This window comes from Oryx dammah, unplaced genomic scaffold, assembly GCF_014754425.2.
Source record: "Oryx dammah isolate SB20612 unplaced genomic scaffold, SCBI_Odam_1.1 HiC_scaffold_18, whole genome shotgun sequence".
In the NCBI taxonomy this organism is placed as follows: domain Eukaryota; kingdom Metazoa; phylum Chordata; class Mammalia; order Artiodactyla; family Bovidae; genus Oryx; species Oryx dammah.
In genome coordinates this window covers 24,585,736-24,604,425 of record NW_024070202.1, presented here as the reverse complement: position 1 = coordinate 24,604,425, position 18,690 = coordinate 24,585,736, and the positions used below count along the sequence as shown (strand labels likewise).

The 18,690-nt window shown below is 37.2% G+C and overlaps 1 protein-coding gene across 1 annotated transcript in view; it reads left to right on the top strand.

Moving 5' to 3' along the window:
• MEOX2 (mesenchyme homeobox 2) overlaps positions 1-18,690 on the top strand; it is a 74,627-nt gene that overhangs the window by 42,863 nt on the left and 13,074 nt on the right. The window contains exon 2 of the mRNA XM_040260599.1: positions 11,734-11,906. Coding sequence (XP_040116533.1) covers positions 11,734-11,906 — 173 coding nt within the window. The remainder of the gene's footprint in view (positions 1-11,733; positions 11,907-18,690) is intronic.

The following is an 18,690-nucleotide window of genomic DNA, read 5'->3' as shown; positions in this document are numbered from 1 at the left end:
TCTATATGAAGAAAGTTGTGAGTGGACAATATAATGGGTTCATAATGTTGCTCAGTAAACACATGATCTTATTTTTTAACCCATTTAAGAATGTTAGTTATACATTTTATGTACTCAGATATCAAGGCAGAAAATGACTCTTCTTTACCTAAAACTATATACCTGGCTTCTAGGATTCTTTGCAGGAGAAGAAGCACACACAGTTACACACACACACACTCACACACACACACACACAAACACACAATTTGACTCCAGTTTTTAACCTTTAGAGGAGACAAAAATTCATACAGTTATCCCACTGGGCCTTGTGAAGTGTCACCTCAACAGTTTCATTGGAAATATCACAATTAAACCTGCAGCTTCATTTGTAGACTAGCCAAAAATCCCTTTACAGATTTGTCCATTTTTCAATGTAAAATAAAACTCTGCTAGTTACTGTGTAAAACCTAAACTTCCTGGGTTTTAGGTAGACTTTTGTTTCTACATTTTCATATGCTTGAAAAAAATGTCTAACTCCTAATTCTATCGAATCGATCATTTTCAGTTGCTGAGGTTCTTAGAGCCCAGTCCCCACTAATAATCGCTAGAGCTTGCAGTTAATTACTGAGTGCCTAGAGTATGCAGTTATGGTGCTAAATGATTTACTTAATTTAATCCTGTTCACTTTAATTCTGTGTTAAATATGAGGAAAAGGCAAGTTCATGGTTGAATAAGCAGACAAATGGCAGAAACTGTGCTCTTAACATCTGCTCATTTGGCATCTTGGGTCATAAATATTCTGTGCAGTTTTCACAGCCATGTTTGTTCTAAGTCGATTCAGTGGTTTGGTTGTGTTTGACTCTTTGTGACTCTGTAGACTGTAGGCCACCAGGCTTCTCTGTCCACGGGATCCTGCAGGCAAGAGTACTGGAGTGCCTTGTCCTTCTCCAGAGGCTCTTCCCGACTCAGGGATTGAACCCGTGCCTCTTACATCTCCTACACTGGTAGGCAGTCTTTACCACTAGTGACACCTGGGAAGGGATAGCTATATTTAATATCACAATTAAATAATGATGTTTCTTGAATCCTTGTACTTGTGAAGAGGCCATGCAATAGGGAAGGATATTTAAGGATCTGAAAGAAGGCTTTCATGTCTCTTTCTATAGCTGAATGACACTTGAGCCCTAAAAACATCACCTAATAGTATGTGATCTCTGATGAGCACGTTTAATCATTCTGAGTCTTTTTATTTCTCCTCCATAACTGCAGCAAGTGGAACTAAAAGATTTGTGGGAATCTGTTCAAGTTCTAAAATTCATGCATTTTAATTCAAGGTTCATTAATTAAGCCAACTTCATTAATGATATATATTTACTAAAATAATGAATTTATCATAGCTCTTATGGGCTTTAATGTATCATTGAAACATGGCATTAAGAAAAACACTTCATGAGCAGTCTAGTCATTGGCTGGGAAGAGATAAGGCTTGGCTGTGGTATAAAAGTGGTGTTGTTTATACATAAGGCACTTACAGTAAATTCTGATTCAAGTTGGTCATTCCTAGAGAGAGTTGCATAACTTGCATTTATTAATATGTTATCTCACAGATACAGAGAACATATTGGTGTTTGCCAGAGGGAAGTTATAGGCCTGAGGTCCATGGAATGGGTGAAGGAGATCAACAAGTACAAACTTCTGGTTATAAAATAAACAAGTCCTAGGGATGTAAAATATGGGAATAAAGTCAATAATATTGTATTAAAATTGTGTGGTTACAGAAGATAACTAGAATCATTGTAGGAATCATTCCACAGTATGATTCACTGTGTTGAATCACTATGTTGTATATCTGAAACTGCTATAATATTATGTCTATTTTCCTCAGTAAAAATATATGTAATAAAAATAAAATAAAATAGATATCTCAGCCATATCTCATTTCAGTTCCCACTTTTTGTGCCTGTCAATATATGAATCCAGTTTTACCTTACAACTTCTTCTAAATGGAGTCCCTTTGTTTTCAAGTAATGAGATGTGAACAGTTAATTTTACTTTAAATTCACTACCTTGCCTTTTCAATTATTTATTTACTGTGAGCCCTTTCTGATAGTAAGGTGCAATCAAATGGTTCTTTCTTCGTGACATAAATACAGGGTAAACTATCAAAGAACTAATAAACTTTTACAAAACTAATATGATTGATATTGTACAATTCCAAATATATTTAATAAAGACACTATTTTTTGCTAAAAATTTCAAAAGAATCCAAAGACATATTAAGTGGAAATATAATGCAACTTGAGTCAAATTTAACATAAATTTAGTTCTCACACCAAATTCAAGAGCTTTCCAGGTTGTGCTAGTGGTAAAGAGCCCACTTGCAAATGCAAGAGACACGGGTTCGATACCTGAGTCAGGAAGGTCCTCTGGAGGAGGGGATGGCAACCCACTCCAGTATTCTTGCCTGGAGAATTCCAAGGATAGAGGAGCCTGGTGGGCTATAGTCCATGAGGTTGCAAAGAGTCAGACACGACTGAAGTGACTTAGCATGCACTAAATTCAGGTATTTAACACAAAAACAAAATCAGCACATGTCTTCAGGGTAAATGTAACTCTCCAATTTTGCTATACACTTCTAGGCTTAGTTACAGAAGCCCAGAATTAATTTTGTGCCTCTAGCTACATCCTAGAACAAGGGAATGCAACAGAATCAGGCTCATGCACCTACTTGGATTGTACTTGATAGCAGTGGCTTTCACAAGAATCAACATTGTACCTTCAATGGGAGCAGGAGCCTTAGGGAAGAGTTTTTGACATACAGCTTTCCATTATATTTTCCCCGATCTTATTAGTTTAAAAGTGCACCACTCCTCTGGGATCCTAAGAAATGATCTTGTTTCTTAAATACAATGCTTACCACATTCTGCCACTATTTATTTCTTCTGAAAGGGAAAGTGAAAGTCACTCAGTTGTAGCCTGCAAGGCTCCTCTGTCTATGGAATTCTACAGGCAAGAGTACTGGAGTGGGTAGCCGTTCCCTTCTCCAGGGGATCTTCCCAACCCAGGGATCAAACCCAAGTCTCCTGCCTTGCAGGCAGATTCTTTACTGTCTGAGCTAACAGGAAACCCTTATTTCCCCTACTAGAATATAAATGTTTGATGTCAACTATTGTTCTCATGGACGGAGGAGCCTGGTGGGCTGCAGTCCATGGGGTCGCACAGAGTCGGACATGACTGAAGTGACTTAGCAGCAGCAGCAGCAGCATTGTTCTCATTTATTTAGTAATTGGGGGTGAGCAATTAAAATGGCATTCACATTTATATTTTAATACACATGGAAGCAATAGTCAAGGGCATGAAGCAGGTGCAAACCTCCAGATCCACTCCCCATTCACCTCCTATTCAGCTCTTATGTCAGCAAATGACTTGGAGTTACATGGTCTTACTGTGTCCTTGAGAGGATGAGGAAAGAAAGAAAGGCTTTTCAGAAATCAGAAATCTAGGTAACTTGACGGTGGCCGGAAGAATTGTGACATCTCTAATTTACATCTGTCAATGGGGCAAAAAGCACTGAGATCCCTTTCTATATTGGACAGCACCATACAGTTTTTGCAATGAGGGCCCAGAAAACTCAGCACCAATTCTGCTAGCAGCTTGATAAATCCCTCGGACATACAACAACAGAACTTCCATAAAGTTTATTTTATATTATAGAAGACAAGTCTGTATCTTCTAAGGGTGTAAGGGCTTGCACTTACACTGTTGTTCTGAGCCCTTTTTTTGGCAATTCATTGTATATTTTTTGGCAAGTGACTTTAATATATTTTTATAGCAGTAACTCTTATAAATTATTGAGCTTTTTATTTATCTTCATGTCTGCTTTGCACCTCTGGATTCTAGACTCTAGGTAATTTAATAGTAAGATATTTGCCTTAATTCATCTTCATATTCCCAGTGCTAAGCACCTAATTTTGAATCTCTTTTGGATCTTTGATTTTCATGCTGAAATCATGGATTGTGATTTCCATGATAACTCTAAGGGGCCTTCATCTGTTATAAAAATTTTAATGACCCTCAGCTTTAAAAAAAAGAAAGTGCTACTAAATATTGCTTTATATTAACTAATTTTTCAAAGCACATGTCTATCATGTAATTGATGGCAGATGAAGCCAAGTAATATTAACTCCAATTTATTTCTATAATGCCATGGTTATACACATTCAGATAAAAAAGTACCAAATCAGTGTTAGGATTTTAAAATTTAAAACCCCAAAGATTAAATGGTATACCAAGTGAAGGAACAGATTGCACATAGTTCATAATTCCTACCCTCAGCACTACTGACATTTTGGACTGGATAATTCTTACTATATTTATATGCAGGGAAATATGAACCCATTCAAGATAAATGGGTGGTGATGGCTGTCCTGGGCATTGTAAGAGGTTTAGCAGCATCCCGGGCTTCTACTCACTAGATGCTATAGCAAGCCCCAGCTCCACTTTAGCGTCGTCAGATATTGCACAGGACTCCCAGTTTAATTTAAAATCCAGATAAACAATGAATAGCATTTTAGTTTAAGTATACCCCAAGTATTGCATGGGACCAGAAGAAGTAAAAACTACCACTATTTCAGATGACCTGATACTGTATATGGAAAACCCCCAAGGACTCTACCAAAGTACTGTTGGAACTAACAAATAAATTCAGTGAAGTTGCAGGACACAAAATTAATATACAAAACATATGTTGCATTTCTAAGTTAAATTTTGTTGGAGTATAGTTACTTTACAATGTTGTATTAGTTTCTGCTCTATGGCAAATATATCCCCTCTTTTTTAGGATTTCCTTCTCATTTAGGTTGGGATTCCCAGGTGGCTCAGCAATGAAGAATCCGCCTACAGTGCCGGAGCCACAGGAGACATGGGTTCGATCCCTGGGTCGGGAAGATCCCCTGGAGAAGGGCACAACAACCCACTCCAGTATTCTTGCCTGGAGATTCCCATGAACAGAGGAGCCTGATGGGCTACAGTCCATGGGATCGCAAAGAGCCGGACACGACTGAAGCGACTTAGCACAGCATGACACTCATTTAGGCTACCACAGAGCAGTGATATACACTAGTAACAAGTTATCAGAAAGAGAACTCAAGAAAACAAACAATCTCATTTACAATCATATCAAAAAGAATAAAATATTTAAGAATAAATTTAATCAAAAAGATGAAAGACCTGTACATGAAAAACTTAAGATATTGATGAGAAAAATTGAAGAAAACACAGATAAATGGAAAGGCATTCGTATTCATGGATTAGAAGTACGGCTGTTCAAATGCCCATATCTGATTTAAATTGGCTAAAATTCCTTTAACTGCTGTTATTTTAAAATTATAGAGGAAGAAGGAAGCAAAGAGAAGGACTTAGTTGTAGGATCTGCCAGTTTATTCTAGGAATGCAGTGTAATGCCAAGGTAAGATTATTACCTACTGTGAGAAACCATCTACATATTAAGGTGTGGATGACTTTAGAGACCCAAACAACTTATTTTTAAGGAAATTCTCAGATATTTGTTTTCATATTATTTATATCCATATTCATAGTAAGTTATTAAATAGGTAACAATTTTAAGAATAATTCTGTGGTATTATCAGTCTCTCGTTTTCTCTCATTCTAAAATGTAATCTAAAAGTGTACAGATTTTAAAAAGTATCTCAAGTCTTCATATTCTTTCCCTTTATGCAATTACATCATGTAATTTTGCATGATTATGTAATGTTGCTAATTGTAATATTGCTTATGTGGGTAGCTACTGCTAAATATTGACATGGTCATATATACTGAATTTTGATTCTTCTCACTTTCAGAATTAGTTGTAAACAACATGCCCCAAATGTATTGGAAAAAAGTCAAATGTGTAAACTAAAATTTACTCTAATATAATAGTAACTATTTTATTTCATAAAAGTTTCAGCCATATATGGTTAATCTTTCAGTTATCTCCTAGCAAGTAAGAGCCTAAATGCCTTTAACAGAAATAAATAGGATGTTCTTTAAAAATTATCTGTTCAAAACATACATTTGGCAACACAAATGTTAGAAAAATAAATATATCTTCTGTTTCATAATGTGAGATTTATCTGACTTATTTCATTCCTGAAAGCATAACTTGACAATCCCATGAATAATCAAGGAAGCAATGAGCAGGGAGACTGGATGATGAAAGAGTATATCCACCAGTTGATAATCACTGGTCCAGCCCATAGGATGACTTTTGCATGTTAAATACAACTATTACTATTATCAATACTAAACTGTTATTAAAAATAGAAATTTCTTTTTTTTAATCTTTGATAATTAGGCTTGGTAAAGAATCCACTTACAATGCAGGAGACCTGGGTTCCATCCCTGGGTTGGGAAGATCCCCTGGAGAAGGGAAAGGTCACCCACTCCAGTATTCGGGCCTGGAAAATTCCTTGGACTACACAGTTCATGTGGTTATAAAGAGTCTGACACGACTGAGTGACTTTCACTTTCACTTCTTTATAAGTAAAGAGAAACTGTTATAATGGCTACAGATTTTTCATATCAGTGCTGTAAGAAATAGTGGATAGTTTCAATGCTAATTTCTATTCTAGATTTAGCACAGTAATTTTCAACCTCCCTCCTTTTTTTTCCCACTTAATGTATAAGAGACACATTCATTAGTAATAGAAGCTTAGCATGGCTGTGGTTCTCAGATCTGGAGAGTGAATCAACTAGAGGATTAAAAAACCCCTGGGGAAGATCGTTTACCCTGAAAAAAAAAAAAACCCTGGAAATTTTGAAATGCCCACTCATTAAAAATCTTGAGTAGCAAGTTGGATAAGTTTCTCATAAGACAGGCGATTTCCCGTTTAAATGTGAAAATTACTAGCATCAATAGGATTATTCTATTAAGTTCCCTACCTCTATCCACAATTCTTATGCCTCTGTAAATATAATTGTTAGCTTCCAATATCTGCTATTTGTGGAGCTTTGTTAATAGCAGAGCATCTCTCATTTTGAATAGCCTACAAAACATTAATACAAAAAGTTGCAAAAAACTATAGACTATGGCTTAACATTCATTCTTTCTTCAGAATATGAAATAAGTATTCATTTTAGTCTGAGCTATAAGAGCATTCCTTTACATTTTGATATTTTTACAGACATTGGTAAATTATGTTCTTCATTTAAACGAGTTAAAAAGTTTACTCAGGGTAGCCAAAAATATACTCAATCAGACTTTATTATTTCTCTTTTGCTAAGAGGTATTCTGTGCCACTGGTGAACAGACCAAGCCCTTACATTACTTGTCTTCCATAAAACATTATTATCTTTTGGCATCCTCTTGCACTAGGGGAAATAAAAAGTCACATGTGGAGAAGTTCTAAATGCTAGACAGAAACGATCCTTGGAGGGCAATTTTTATCCTCCACGGAAGTATTGCAGACTTCTTCCATTAGCATAGTCCCAGGGAGCAAAAGGTTAGAGAACTGGGACTGCCAGCCCTACCTGAACACATAAGTCAACGTGTCCTCCAAGCGACGAGGGAGTGTGAGAGTGCACCCACATGTGCATTAAAGTATCTGAGACGAGAAATAACAATTGTAATATTTTACATTGCAATGTACTGTACAGATGGTGACATTTTGTTTGTGGTTGTAGGGAAGAAAGGAAGGCAGTTTCCAGACTCCCCTCCCTCACACCTACCATTTGGCGTAGGATATGGGAGGCTGAAGAAAACGGAGGGAGTTTTGCCTCGGTTGAAACAGCTGGGAAACAGATGGAAGCTAAAGTGCCATTTGCCAAAAGCCTCATCCAAGGCTCCCACCCATTTTCCACCAAAGAAGAGTTAGTCAGGTGAAGGTAGAAGGAGCTTAAGGGTCAGCAAATGATGGACTTTGGAAAGTGCAGGCAAGAAAAGTCCAAAAAGATGTTTGAAATCCAAGATTATAGAAGTCCAGAAATGCAATCCCAAGGAGCATGTTTTTAATAGGAAGGGAAAAGTGGGACCATCATGGGTGGAAACCACAGCAGAATCATAGATCCAAGGGTGTAAGTGCCCACAGAATTAATTGCCATTGGTGCTACTCTACTTAAATTGCATTGACAGTCTCTTTTAGGTAATGAAGTCAAGATGCACATACCCACTCTTTGTCATGTAAATTACAATGTAATTATTCCTGGGTGATCATTGTAAATGTAACTGTGCACAATTCACATGGTTTTAGTCATTAGATTTCACTTTGTGAGCTTCTTAGATTTGGAATTCAGGCACTTGGTTAAGTTGCTTTTGGATATAAATGTTGAATTATAGCCAGACTTTTGTTCAAATTCAGTCATGGGATGTATAAACCATCTTCTTGTATATTTCTAGTTTCAAGGGGCATGCATATAGATAGATACACTGCATGTAACCCTTCTTCCAAGTACTGGCCCAAGTTTTGTATGTTTGTGTGTGTCTGTGGTATTTTTGAAGTACTGTTGAATACTGAGGAAGTTAAAAGAAATTGGTTTCAAAAATAAACACCACTTAATAGGCTTTCCTCAATGTGAGTTTGTTCATTCATGCTTATATAAGGGAATGTGTTAACCATGAATCATTCAAATTGAATTGCTCATGAGAAAAAATGCTCTGGCTTTGCTGTCAGTTTCCAGACTTATATTACTGAAGGGAGTAAAGCATTGTCCCCTCATAAAGAATAATTAGCCACAGATTTCAAACTGAATGTGGCTCCAAATTGGCGAAAATACTTTTGATTCACGTGAGAACATGCATCCTTGTGAGAGGGACCTATCTGAATATTCTGGGCTGTGACTGAGTTTGCCTCTGCCAGAACAGCCCATGGAAAAGTTAAGGGGAAAAAAAAAGAAAGCAATCATCGGAAAGTTTTGTTCACACGTTACCAGAATAGCAAAATGCACGGAAGATGTGGAAGTTTGCAAATCTGTAGCTAAAAGAGTGGATAATGGACAGCAGGTTCCACTTAGAGCCAGGTAAATTGGCATTGTGTAAACACAGCCGACCTGAGAGCTCACACATCACGTAATAACTAACTCAGCCGGTCCCAGTAGCTTATAGTAAAATACAGTCAGCCTGTGTCTGACATATCGCAAACCACTTTTCACACCTGATAAAGCCTGCCTGCCCTGCTAAGGTAGGGAGCCAGTCAACAATACAGGGTTATGTGACGAGCCCAGAAATGCGATCTATGAGTCTGAAGAATTTCCAGCAGCGCCGCCGTACCATTCAGTGAAACAGCCCATGATCCCGCAGAGAAAAAGTAACGGCCCTGCATGCCAAAGTTTTGACCCATCGCCACTGCTGCTTATTTGTGTGTGTGTGTTAGTTGCTCAGTCATATCAGACTCTTTGCGACCCCATGGACTGTAGCCTGCCAGGCTCCTCTGTCCATGGAATTTTCCAGGCAAGAATATTGGAGTGGGTTGCCATTTTCTTCTTCAGGGGATCTTTCCGACCCAGGGCTGCTACTTAGACCTAGAAAATTTTGCATTTGGCCAGCTTTGATCCTGGTAAGAATCAAATCAAAACTGTTTAGCTTAGGGCACCTTGTCTAGTGGGTTTCCATTATGCAGGCCCCTCTTAACTTCAGTTAGACTTCCCCCAGCCAGACAGGAAAAGAGCACTAAAAAAAACCCCAACATCTTTGCACATAGCATATTTCAGTATCATTAGATGAAGAAGCAAATATTGCTTTAAAAGACCCTTCATAAAGCTGTTCAGTTCAGTTCAGTCAGTCAGTCCTGTCCGAACCCCATGGACAGCAGCATTTGAGGCCTCCCTGTCCATCACCAACTCCCGGAGTTTACTCAGACTCATGTCCATTGAGTCGGTGATGCCATCAAACCATCTCATCCTCTGTTGTCCCCTTCTCCTGCCTTCAGTCTTTCCCAGCATCAGGGTCTTTTCAAATGAGTCAGTTCTTCACATCAGGTGGCCAAAGTATTGGAGTTTCAGCTTCAGCATCAGTCTTTCCAGTGAATATTCAGGACTGATTTCCTTTAGGAAATCATAAAGCTTTACCTTACTACATTTGTCAGTTTTTTTAAAATGTCCCTTTTTAGGTAATCTGATGGTAATATGATTGATCCATTATTTTTTCTATATCGTTTATCTCATTTGCTTCATAGAAGAGTTCATTGTATCCCTATGTGATTAAGGCATTAGTATTTATATGTAGATGCTCAAAAATAACTAGAAAACTGAATTTTCGAGAGCATACAGACATGCTACTTTATCTTGATTATGTTTATATTTCACTGAGGATAAATTTGACATGAATTATTAGAGCTGGTATGATTATATATTACTTGGTATATGTAGAATTTTTTTCACTATAGATATGCATGAATATTAAGAATATCTTCTAACCTACATATCAGGGATATTATATGGACAAGTAAGATTTGATTTTGTTGTTTAGTCACTTGGTCATGTTCAGCTCTTTTGCAACCCCATGAATGGTAGCCTGCCAGGCTTTTCTGACCTTGCAGTTTCCCAGGCAAGAATACTGGACTGGGTTGCTTCTTCTCCAAGGGATCTTTCTGACCCAGGGGTCTGAACCCCCATCTTCTGCATTGCAGGAAGATTCTTTACTGCTGAGCCACAGGGGAAGTCTGATAAAGAAAATAGTCTATGTTAATTATGTCTTGAACTCTTAGGGAAAAAAATGCCATGATATACTGTAAATTATTTTTATAGGACATTATAAGATGTTGTGTTTGGTTAGCTATGTTAGATGTTATGCATCCTATGTTTGTCTCATATATAGTGAAAAATCATTCAAAATTCTTTTCATATTTTGAGTTAAATGAGCAAAATTTTATTTATAGATTACACTTTGCCCTAAGAATTATGCAAGAATAGAGCATTGTTGTTGCCTTTAAGGAGATTGCACTTCAGTAAAAATTTAAAAGGCAATAAATTCACACAGACACACTCATACACACACACACACTTAAGTATACACACTTATGTATGCTTAGTCTGAGCTTGAACTAACTTTTGTGGTCTAGTTGCTAAATTTGAATTTCTCAAATAATCACATACTGAGTCACCACTATTTTTAGGATCCTCTGTTCAATTAAACTTAGAAGTCAAGAATTTATGTTGAAAAACTTATTAGAAGAAATCTTGTATCTGAATAGTTTTAGATAAAAACTTGTTTAATAGAGAGGCTTTGTTTTTTCTTGTTATTAATGTTATAATAGCATATTAAGTGAAAGTGTTAGTCACTTAGTCATCTGACTCTTTGTAACTCCATTGACTGGGGCCTGCCAGGCTCCTCTGTCCTTGGAATTCTCTAGGCAAGTATTGGATTGGGTTGCCATTCCCTTCTCCAGTGGGTCTTCCCAACCTAGGGACTGAACCAGTGTTTTCTGCATTGAAGGCAGATTCTTTACCCTCTGCACCACCAGGGAAGCGTATTAAGAACAGTTAAATTTTTGTGTGTATATTGATATTCCAAAAGAAGAAAACTAGACACAGCCCCATTTAGGCTGTGAGTCACCTCAGGGCACATCGGAAAAAAAATGCAATTTATCTCACCCTGTCAAGATAAATCTTACTGTCTTTGGTTTCTCTCTATTTTTACTGTGTTTAATAGAGTACCTGGAAAAGTAGTTATTCAGTAAATGTTTCTCTTCTAAATGAAATGATTGAATGTGTTTGAGTGAATGAACTAAATCTAATTCTTTTACTTTTTTTCACCAGACTCCCAGGAAGGAAATTACAAGTCAGAAGTCAACAGCAAACCCAGAAAGGAAAGGACAGCTTTTACCAAAGAGCAAATCAGAGAACTTGAAGCAGAATTTGCCCATCATAATTATCTGACCAGACTGAGGCGATATGAGATAGCAGTGAATCTGGATCTCACTGAAAGACAGGTAATGCTGGACATTGTCATTATATATTTTTAGTTGCTTTGGGTCAACAATCTTCTCTCACCATTTAAAAAATATCTAGATCAGTTCAATTCAGTCTGTCAGTAGTGTAAGACTCTTTGTGACCCCATGGACTGTAGCATGCGAGGCCTCCCTGTCCATCACCAACTCCTAGAGTTTACTCAAATTCATGTCCACCCAGTCAGTGATGCCATTCAACCATCCCATCCTCTGTTGTCCCCTTTTCCTCCTGCCTTCAGTCTTTCCCAACTTCAGGGTCTTTTCAAATGAGTCAGTTCTTCCATCAGGTGGCCAAAGTATTGGAATTTCAGCTTCAGCTTCAGTCCTTCTAATGAATATTCAGGACCGATTTCCTTTAGGATGGACTGGTTGGATCTCCTTGCAGTCCAAGGGACTCTCAAGAGTCTTCAACTGCTACTGCTGCTGCTGCTAAGTCACTTCAATCGTGTCCGACTCTATGTGACCCCTTAGACAGCAGCCCACCAGGCTCCCCCGTCCCTGGGATTCTCCAGGCAAGAACACTGGAGTAGGTTGCCATTTCCTTCTCCAATGCGTGAAAGTGAAGTCATTCAGTCGTGTCTGACTCTTCCAGGCAAGAGTATTGGAGTGGGGTGCCATTGCCTTCTCTGGTCTTCTCCAACACCACAGTTCAAAAGCATCAGTTCTTCGTTGCTCAGCTTTCTTTATGATCCAATTCTAACATCCATACAAGAGTACTGGAAAAACCATAGCTTTGACTATGCGGACCTTTGTTGGCAAAGTGTCTCTGCTTTTTAATATGCTGTCTAGGTTGGTCATAGCTTTTCTTCCAAGGATCCAGCATCTTTTAATTCTATGGCTGCAGTCACCATCTGCAGTGATTTTGGAGCCCAAGAAGATAAAGTCTCTCACTGTTTCCATTGTTTCCCTATCCATTTGCCATGAAGGGATGGGACTGGATACCATGATCTTTGATTTTTTAATGTTGAGTTTTAAGTCAGCTTTTTCATTCTCCCCTTTCACTTTCATCAAGAGGTTCTTTAGTTCCTTTTCACTCTCTGCCATAAGCGTGGTGTCATCTGCATATCTGGGGTTTTGATATTTCTCCTGGCCATCTTAATTCCAGCTTGTGCTTCATACAGCCCAGAATTTCTTATGATGCATAGAAGTTAAATAAACAAGGTGATGATATACAGTCTTGACGAACTCCTTTCCCAATTTGGAACCAGTCTGTTGCTCCATGCCCGGTTCTTACTGTTGCTTCTTGACCTGCATATAGATTTTTCAGGAGACAGGGTCTGGTAGTCTCATCTCTTGAAGAATTTTCCAGTTTGTTGTGATCCACACAGACAAAGGCTTTGGTTTAGTCAATAAAGCAGAAGTGGATGTTTTTCTAGAATTTGATCTAATGGGTGTTGGCAATTTGATCTCTGGTTCCTCTGCCTTTTCTAAATCCATCTTGAACATCTGGAAGTTCCTGGTTCACATATTGTTGAAGCCTAGCTTGGAGAATTTTGAGCATTAGTTTCCTAGCATGTGAGATTAATGCAATTGTGCAGTAGTTTGAACATTCTTTGTCATTGCCTTTCTTTGGGATTGGAATGAAAACTGACCTTTCCCAGTTCTCTGGTCACTGCTGAGTTACCAAACTTGCTGGCACTTCAAGAGCATCATCTTTTAGGATTTGAAATAGCTCAGCTGAAATTCCATCACCTTGACTGGCTTTGTTCATAGTGATGCTTCCTAAGGCCCACTTCACTTCCATTCTAAGATGTCTGGCTCTAGGTGAGTGATTACACCATGGCATGGTTATCATGATCTGTAATTCTAGATATCTGGATCTGTGATTCTCAAATATCATTGGGAAGATCGATTTTCTCTTTCATGATGAAGCTTTTGCCCAGCATAATGATATAATTAAGGAAGAATAAAGTAAAGTGAAGTGAAGTCACTCAGTCGTGTCTGACTCTTTGCGATCCCATGTCCATGGGATTCTCCAGGCAAGAATATTGGAGTGGGTTGCCATTTCCTTCTCCAGAGGATCTTCCCAACACAGGGATCATACCCGGGTCTCCCGTACTGCAGGCAGACTTTTTACTGTCTGAGCCACCAAGGGCTCCCTGAAGAATAAAATAGTCATATTTATTTATTTTACTTTACAATATTGTATTGGTTTTGCCATACATTGACATAAATCTGCCACGGTGGTACATGTGTTCCCCATCCTGAACCCCTCTCCCACCTCCCTCCCCATCCCATCCCTCTGGGTTTATTCAGTTTATGGAATCATCCTTTGTTCTGTGATTGTATCTTATATTTTTTGTTTCTAAAGTATTCTTTCTTTTATATAATGATGGCATATGGAGAGGACTTTTGTTTATTTTTTATATTCATTTATTTTTAATTGATTTATGATTGCTTTACAATATTGGTTTGATTTCTGTCATACATCAACATATATTAACCATATGTGTACATATGTCCCCTCCCTTTTTAACCTCCCTTCCACCTCCCACCCCATCCCACTCTCTAGGTTGTTACAGAGCCCCAGTTTGTGTCCCCTGAGTCCTACAGCAAATTCCCATTGGCTATTTATTTACATATGTCAGTATATATGCTTCCATATTACTCTCTCCATTCATTTTGCTTATTTTTAAAATCTCCTTATTTTACATAATAGAAATTTGGGAACCCCACGTTAGTTTCGTTTACTGCTCAGGATAGGGTTTATGTCACAGTAATACATTAACCCTCAAATCTGAATGACATAAGAATAAAGTTTATTGTTTGTTCACTCTCCATACTAACTTTGCAAGTCCAGCATTCCAAATAATCACTCAGGACCCAGTCTGACCTTCTAGCATCCTGACATGTGGTGTCCTTGGTAACTGCAAGAGGTAAGAAAGAGCTGGAGGTTCATGCATTGACCTCTAAATGTTTTCACCTGGAAATGACCCATGTCACTTCCATTTTCACTCTAATGTCTGGAAATATTCAATGGTACCACTTAAATTTAAGGGAGCTGAGACATGGTAGGCACAAGGGCACATACATCATTGGTAAATATCTACCCCACTGCTCATAATATTTTTGAAATTGTATTTGTCTCAGAAATTAAAAATTCTGGTACCCACTCATTTAGAGAAACTTTGAAATGATTCGCGATCTTTGAACACCAGTTAATAAGACATAAATAATATTTTAATTAATTACATTTTAGATCCTTTCTTGAATTTTATTTGAATGGCAAATGATTTGCTTGAATAGTTTCCCTGAGCACTCTTTTATATATGGATTCTGATTTTCCCTAGAAGAATCTAGCCTACTGATGGTTAATAGTTGCTAATCTTTATAAAAACATTCCTGAAAGGCAAACACAAACATCTTTATGGACAGTGCAGTTATGATTGGCACTCTTAGGAGCAGAGTCTCATTTCCTCTTTCACTGTGTGCACCTCCTCCAGGGATCCCATTGGAACCAAAGAAATATCAACAGGGTGTGGACAAATGAATACTATCTTAGGAGAGGGAGTTATTTTATCCAACTTCTTAAATCATTTGCTTTCCTTCTGTTAATTTCTATATTTCAGCTTTTAGTAGGATCATTCTGGGTAGTGAAAATATACAGAGGAACACTTTTATGTGGTTCTATTTATTGGCAGTTTATATTTTATTAAATATTATGACTAGTACCTAAGTTATGGAGCACAACATTTTCCTTCCCTTGAACTTCACATACAAAGTTCTCTCCATAAGTGTACAACATTTGGCATGATGGAAAGCAGAATCCAAAATCTACATCATCAGACATCTGCTTTTTTGCTCTTTTTTTTTTTTTTTTTAAACCGGGAACAGAAAAAATATGATGGAGGGATGGAATTACACATTAATGTTTTTATAAAGAGAATGTGAATTCTAGGAAATGTAACTGTATTTAAAGTGATACATAAAGGAAATAAGAAACTAGAGTTTGCTTGTAATCTACAGAAATGTGGGATGTATAACTATGCTCTTAATTAAGAGAAAAGTCAAAATCTGTGCTTTCTTTGCTGGAGATGTCCTGTGGTTCCCTGTCGTTATCTGATCATAGAGTAGAGGTTTCACTTTTGGCCAAGAATAATTTCTTTTTAGGAGGAATTCTGTAAATTTTGTTTGGAAAATTTGAAGGCATTTTGAGTATTTCTTCTTTCTTCCTGACTTGTCATTCTTGGAAAAGAATTATAAGCAATTATATGAAAAATTATATTATATGTATATGTACACACACACTATATACACAGGGCTTCCGTGCTGACTCAGACGGTAAAGAATCTGCCTGCAATGCAGGAAACCCAGGTTGGATCCCTGGGTGGGGAATATCCCCTGGATATAGGAATGGCTGCCCATTCCAATATTCTTGCCTGGAGAATTCTATGAACAGAGGAGCCTGGTGGGCTACAGTCCATGGGGTCTCAAAGAGTCAAACACGACTGAGTGACTAAAACTTTCACTTCACTTTTCATACTGTACACACACACATACCCAGTTTTAATCTTTGTTTTTTTTTAAGAGTCTCTTTAAAATTCTGTATCACTTAGACTTTGCTGTGTAACAAACCTCTTAAAAGTCTTAATGGCTTTAAATAATAACCAGCGCTTAATTTCCTCAAAGTTTAGAGGATCAAAAATTTTTATCTGAGCTCAGTTGGACGGTTCTACTTCTGGCCTTACCTAGAGACCTTGTGCAACTCTGTTCAGCTGGTGGGTGACTAAGAACTGGTTGTTCTAGGCAGCCTCACCTGGGACAGCTTGTCTCTATCTCTGTTGCATGTGTGATTTCATCTTCTAATAGGCTCCCTGACATTCTTCAAATAGTGGTAGAAGTATTCCCAGGAGTATTTAGAGAAAAAACATCAGTGTGTGGGGGTGTTCAAAGCCTCTGCTGAGATCACGTTTCCTAATGTCTCATTGTCTAAAGCAAATCATATGACCAAGCTCTGTAAGAGAGCACCACCTACGGGAGTGGATACATGGAAGGAAGGCAAAAATTTTTAGAGGTCATTAGGGAAACAATCCAAATATAGCCTCATAAAGGGAAAAATGACAACAACAAAAGTAAATCCTGAGATCATAAGGTTTTCAAATAATTGCAAATTTGGTATTATTCAGAAGTTTCTTATCCTATATCTCTATTAATTAGTTTGTCAAGTTAATAAAAGATATAATGGATATATGTGGAATCTAAATTCCAAATCAAAATTATGTCTTTAGTTTTTGTTACTAAGAAAAATTCAATTGTTATGAGAAAAAATCAGAACAAAACCCCTGTATTTGCCAGATGGAATTGTGTATTCTTAGACAAGTAACAATCTCCCCAAGGCATAAAGTGGAAATTAAAACTACCTTCTCTTTCTTTTACTCAGGTTTATATGTTACAATGAATGTGAGAGAACTTTTAGCATAAACTATAAAACAAATCTATTACTCAGAGGGGGAAAACTTCTTTGCTATGAAAGGCATAGTGAGTTAATCCTTTTGTAATACAAATACTTCTCATCCCAGGGAGATATTTTCAGTTAATTTTCTCATGGCTGGGCTTTTAAAATTATAAACATAGAGTTATCAGTTGAAGCCTTTTCATTCATCTTTTAATTGAGATGCAGCTATTCCATTTCTTTGATTTTGCATTAATGTCATTCATACTTATCTATGTAATCTATGTCTTGATTTAAAATATTAAATAGCATCCCTTTTATAGGGTTTACACCTGTAAAATATTCTAATTCTAGATTTGCAATTTTTCAATTGCATTTTACTGAAAGATTTATTTTTTCCATACTTTAAAATAACATGGGATTTATTAAAGTAACTTAAATGTATATACCAAAGAATATTATATCTACTCCCATATTGTTCAGTGTTTCCCTAAACTTAATAGGATGTTTAATCTCCTAAAATATTTTTTTCTCTATTTTTTAAAAGCCTTTCAAGATTCAAATACAGAGAAAGAACAGATATGTTCTATATAATGTGAAGGGAAAAAGCAGCAAATATTGAATCATTTCCACTAGCAGCAAAATTATTTCACAGAAATAACTTTCTCCTAAATGAAACTTAATTTATAAACAGAAGCAGTTTTAACTATACTTTTATTTAGAAAACTTACATAGTTGCCTATAAAATATGTATACCTGATAAGTTATTTATAGATACCGCTCCTTTGTTTATATCACCCAATCAACATCAGTTCAGTCATTCAGTGGTGTCTGACTCTTTGCAACCCCACGAACTACAGCATGCCAGGCTTCCCTGTCTATCACCAACTCCTGGAGTTTGCTCAAACCCATGTCCCAATCAATATACCTGCCACATATTCTACAATGGGCTATATATGTGATTTAAATATTTGAAATAATGATTAGATTTCCTTTTAGAAAAAAATAATATATGCTAAATCCTTGACTATTACTCAGGACTCAAATTTTCAAATCTGGAGGAACAGCTCTGAAATCTCCAAAGAAATTGGACTTTTCTGTTTGTGTCTCCCACATGGCCAATGCCTATACAGGTAGGGGACATCTGTTATCCCCTTTGAATTCCATCTGGCCAAAGAGGAAGAAGAGGGTAAAGAGAAAAGAGGCTTATCCTGCAAAGTAATTCCATATTAGCACTTAAGTACTAAATAAAATTGTTTTATGTTCAATAAAAGTGGAGACACTGGGATGAAGTTAAGCTTTAAATATTTTAATTATGTGCTTAGTCACTCAGTCGTGTCTGACTCTTTTCGACCCCATGGACTGTAGCCTGTC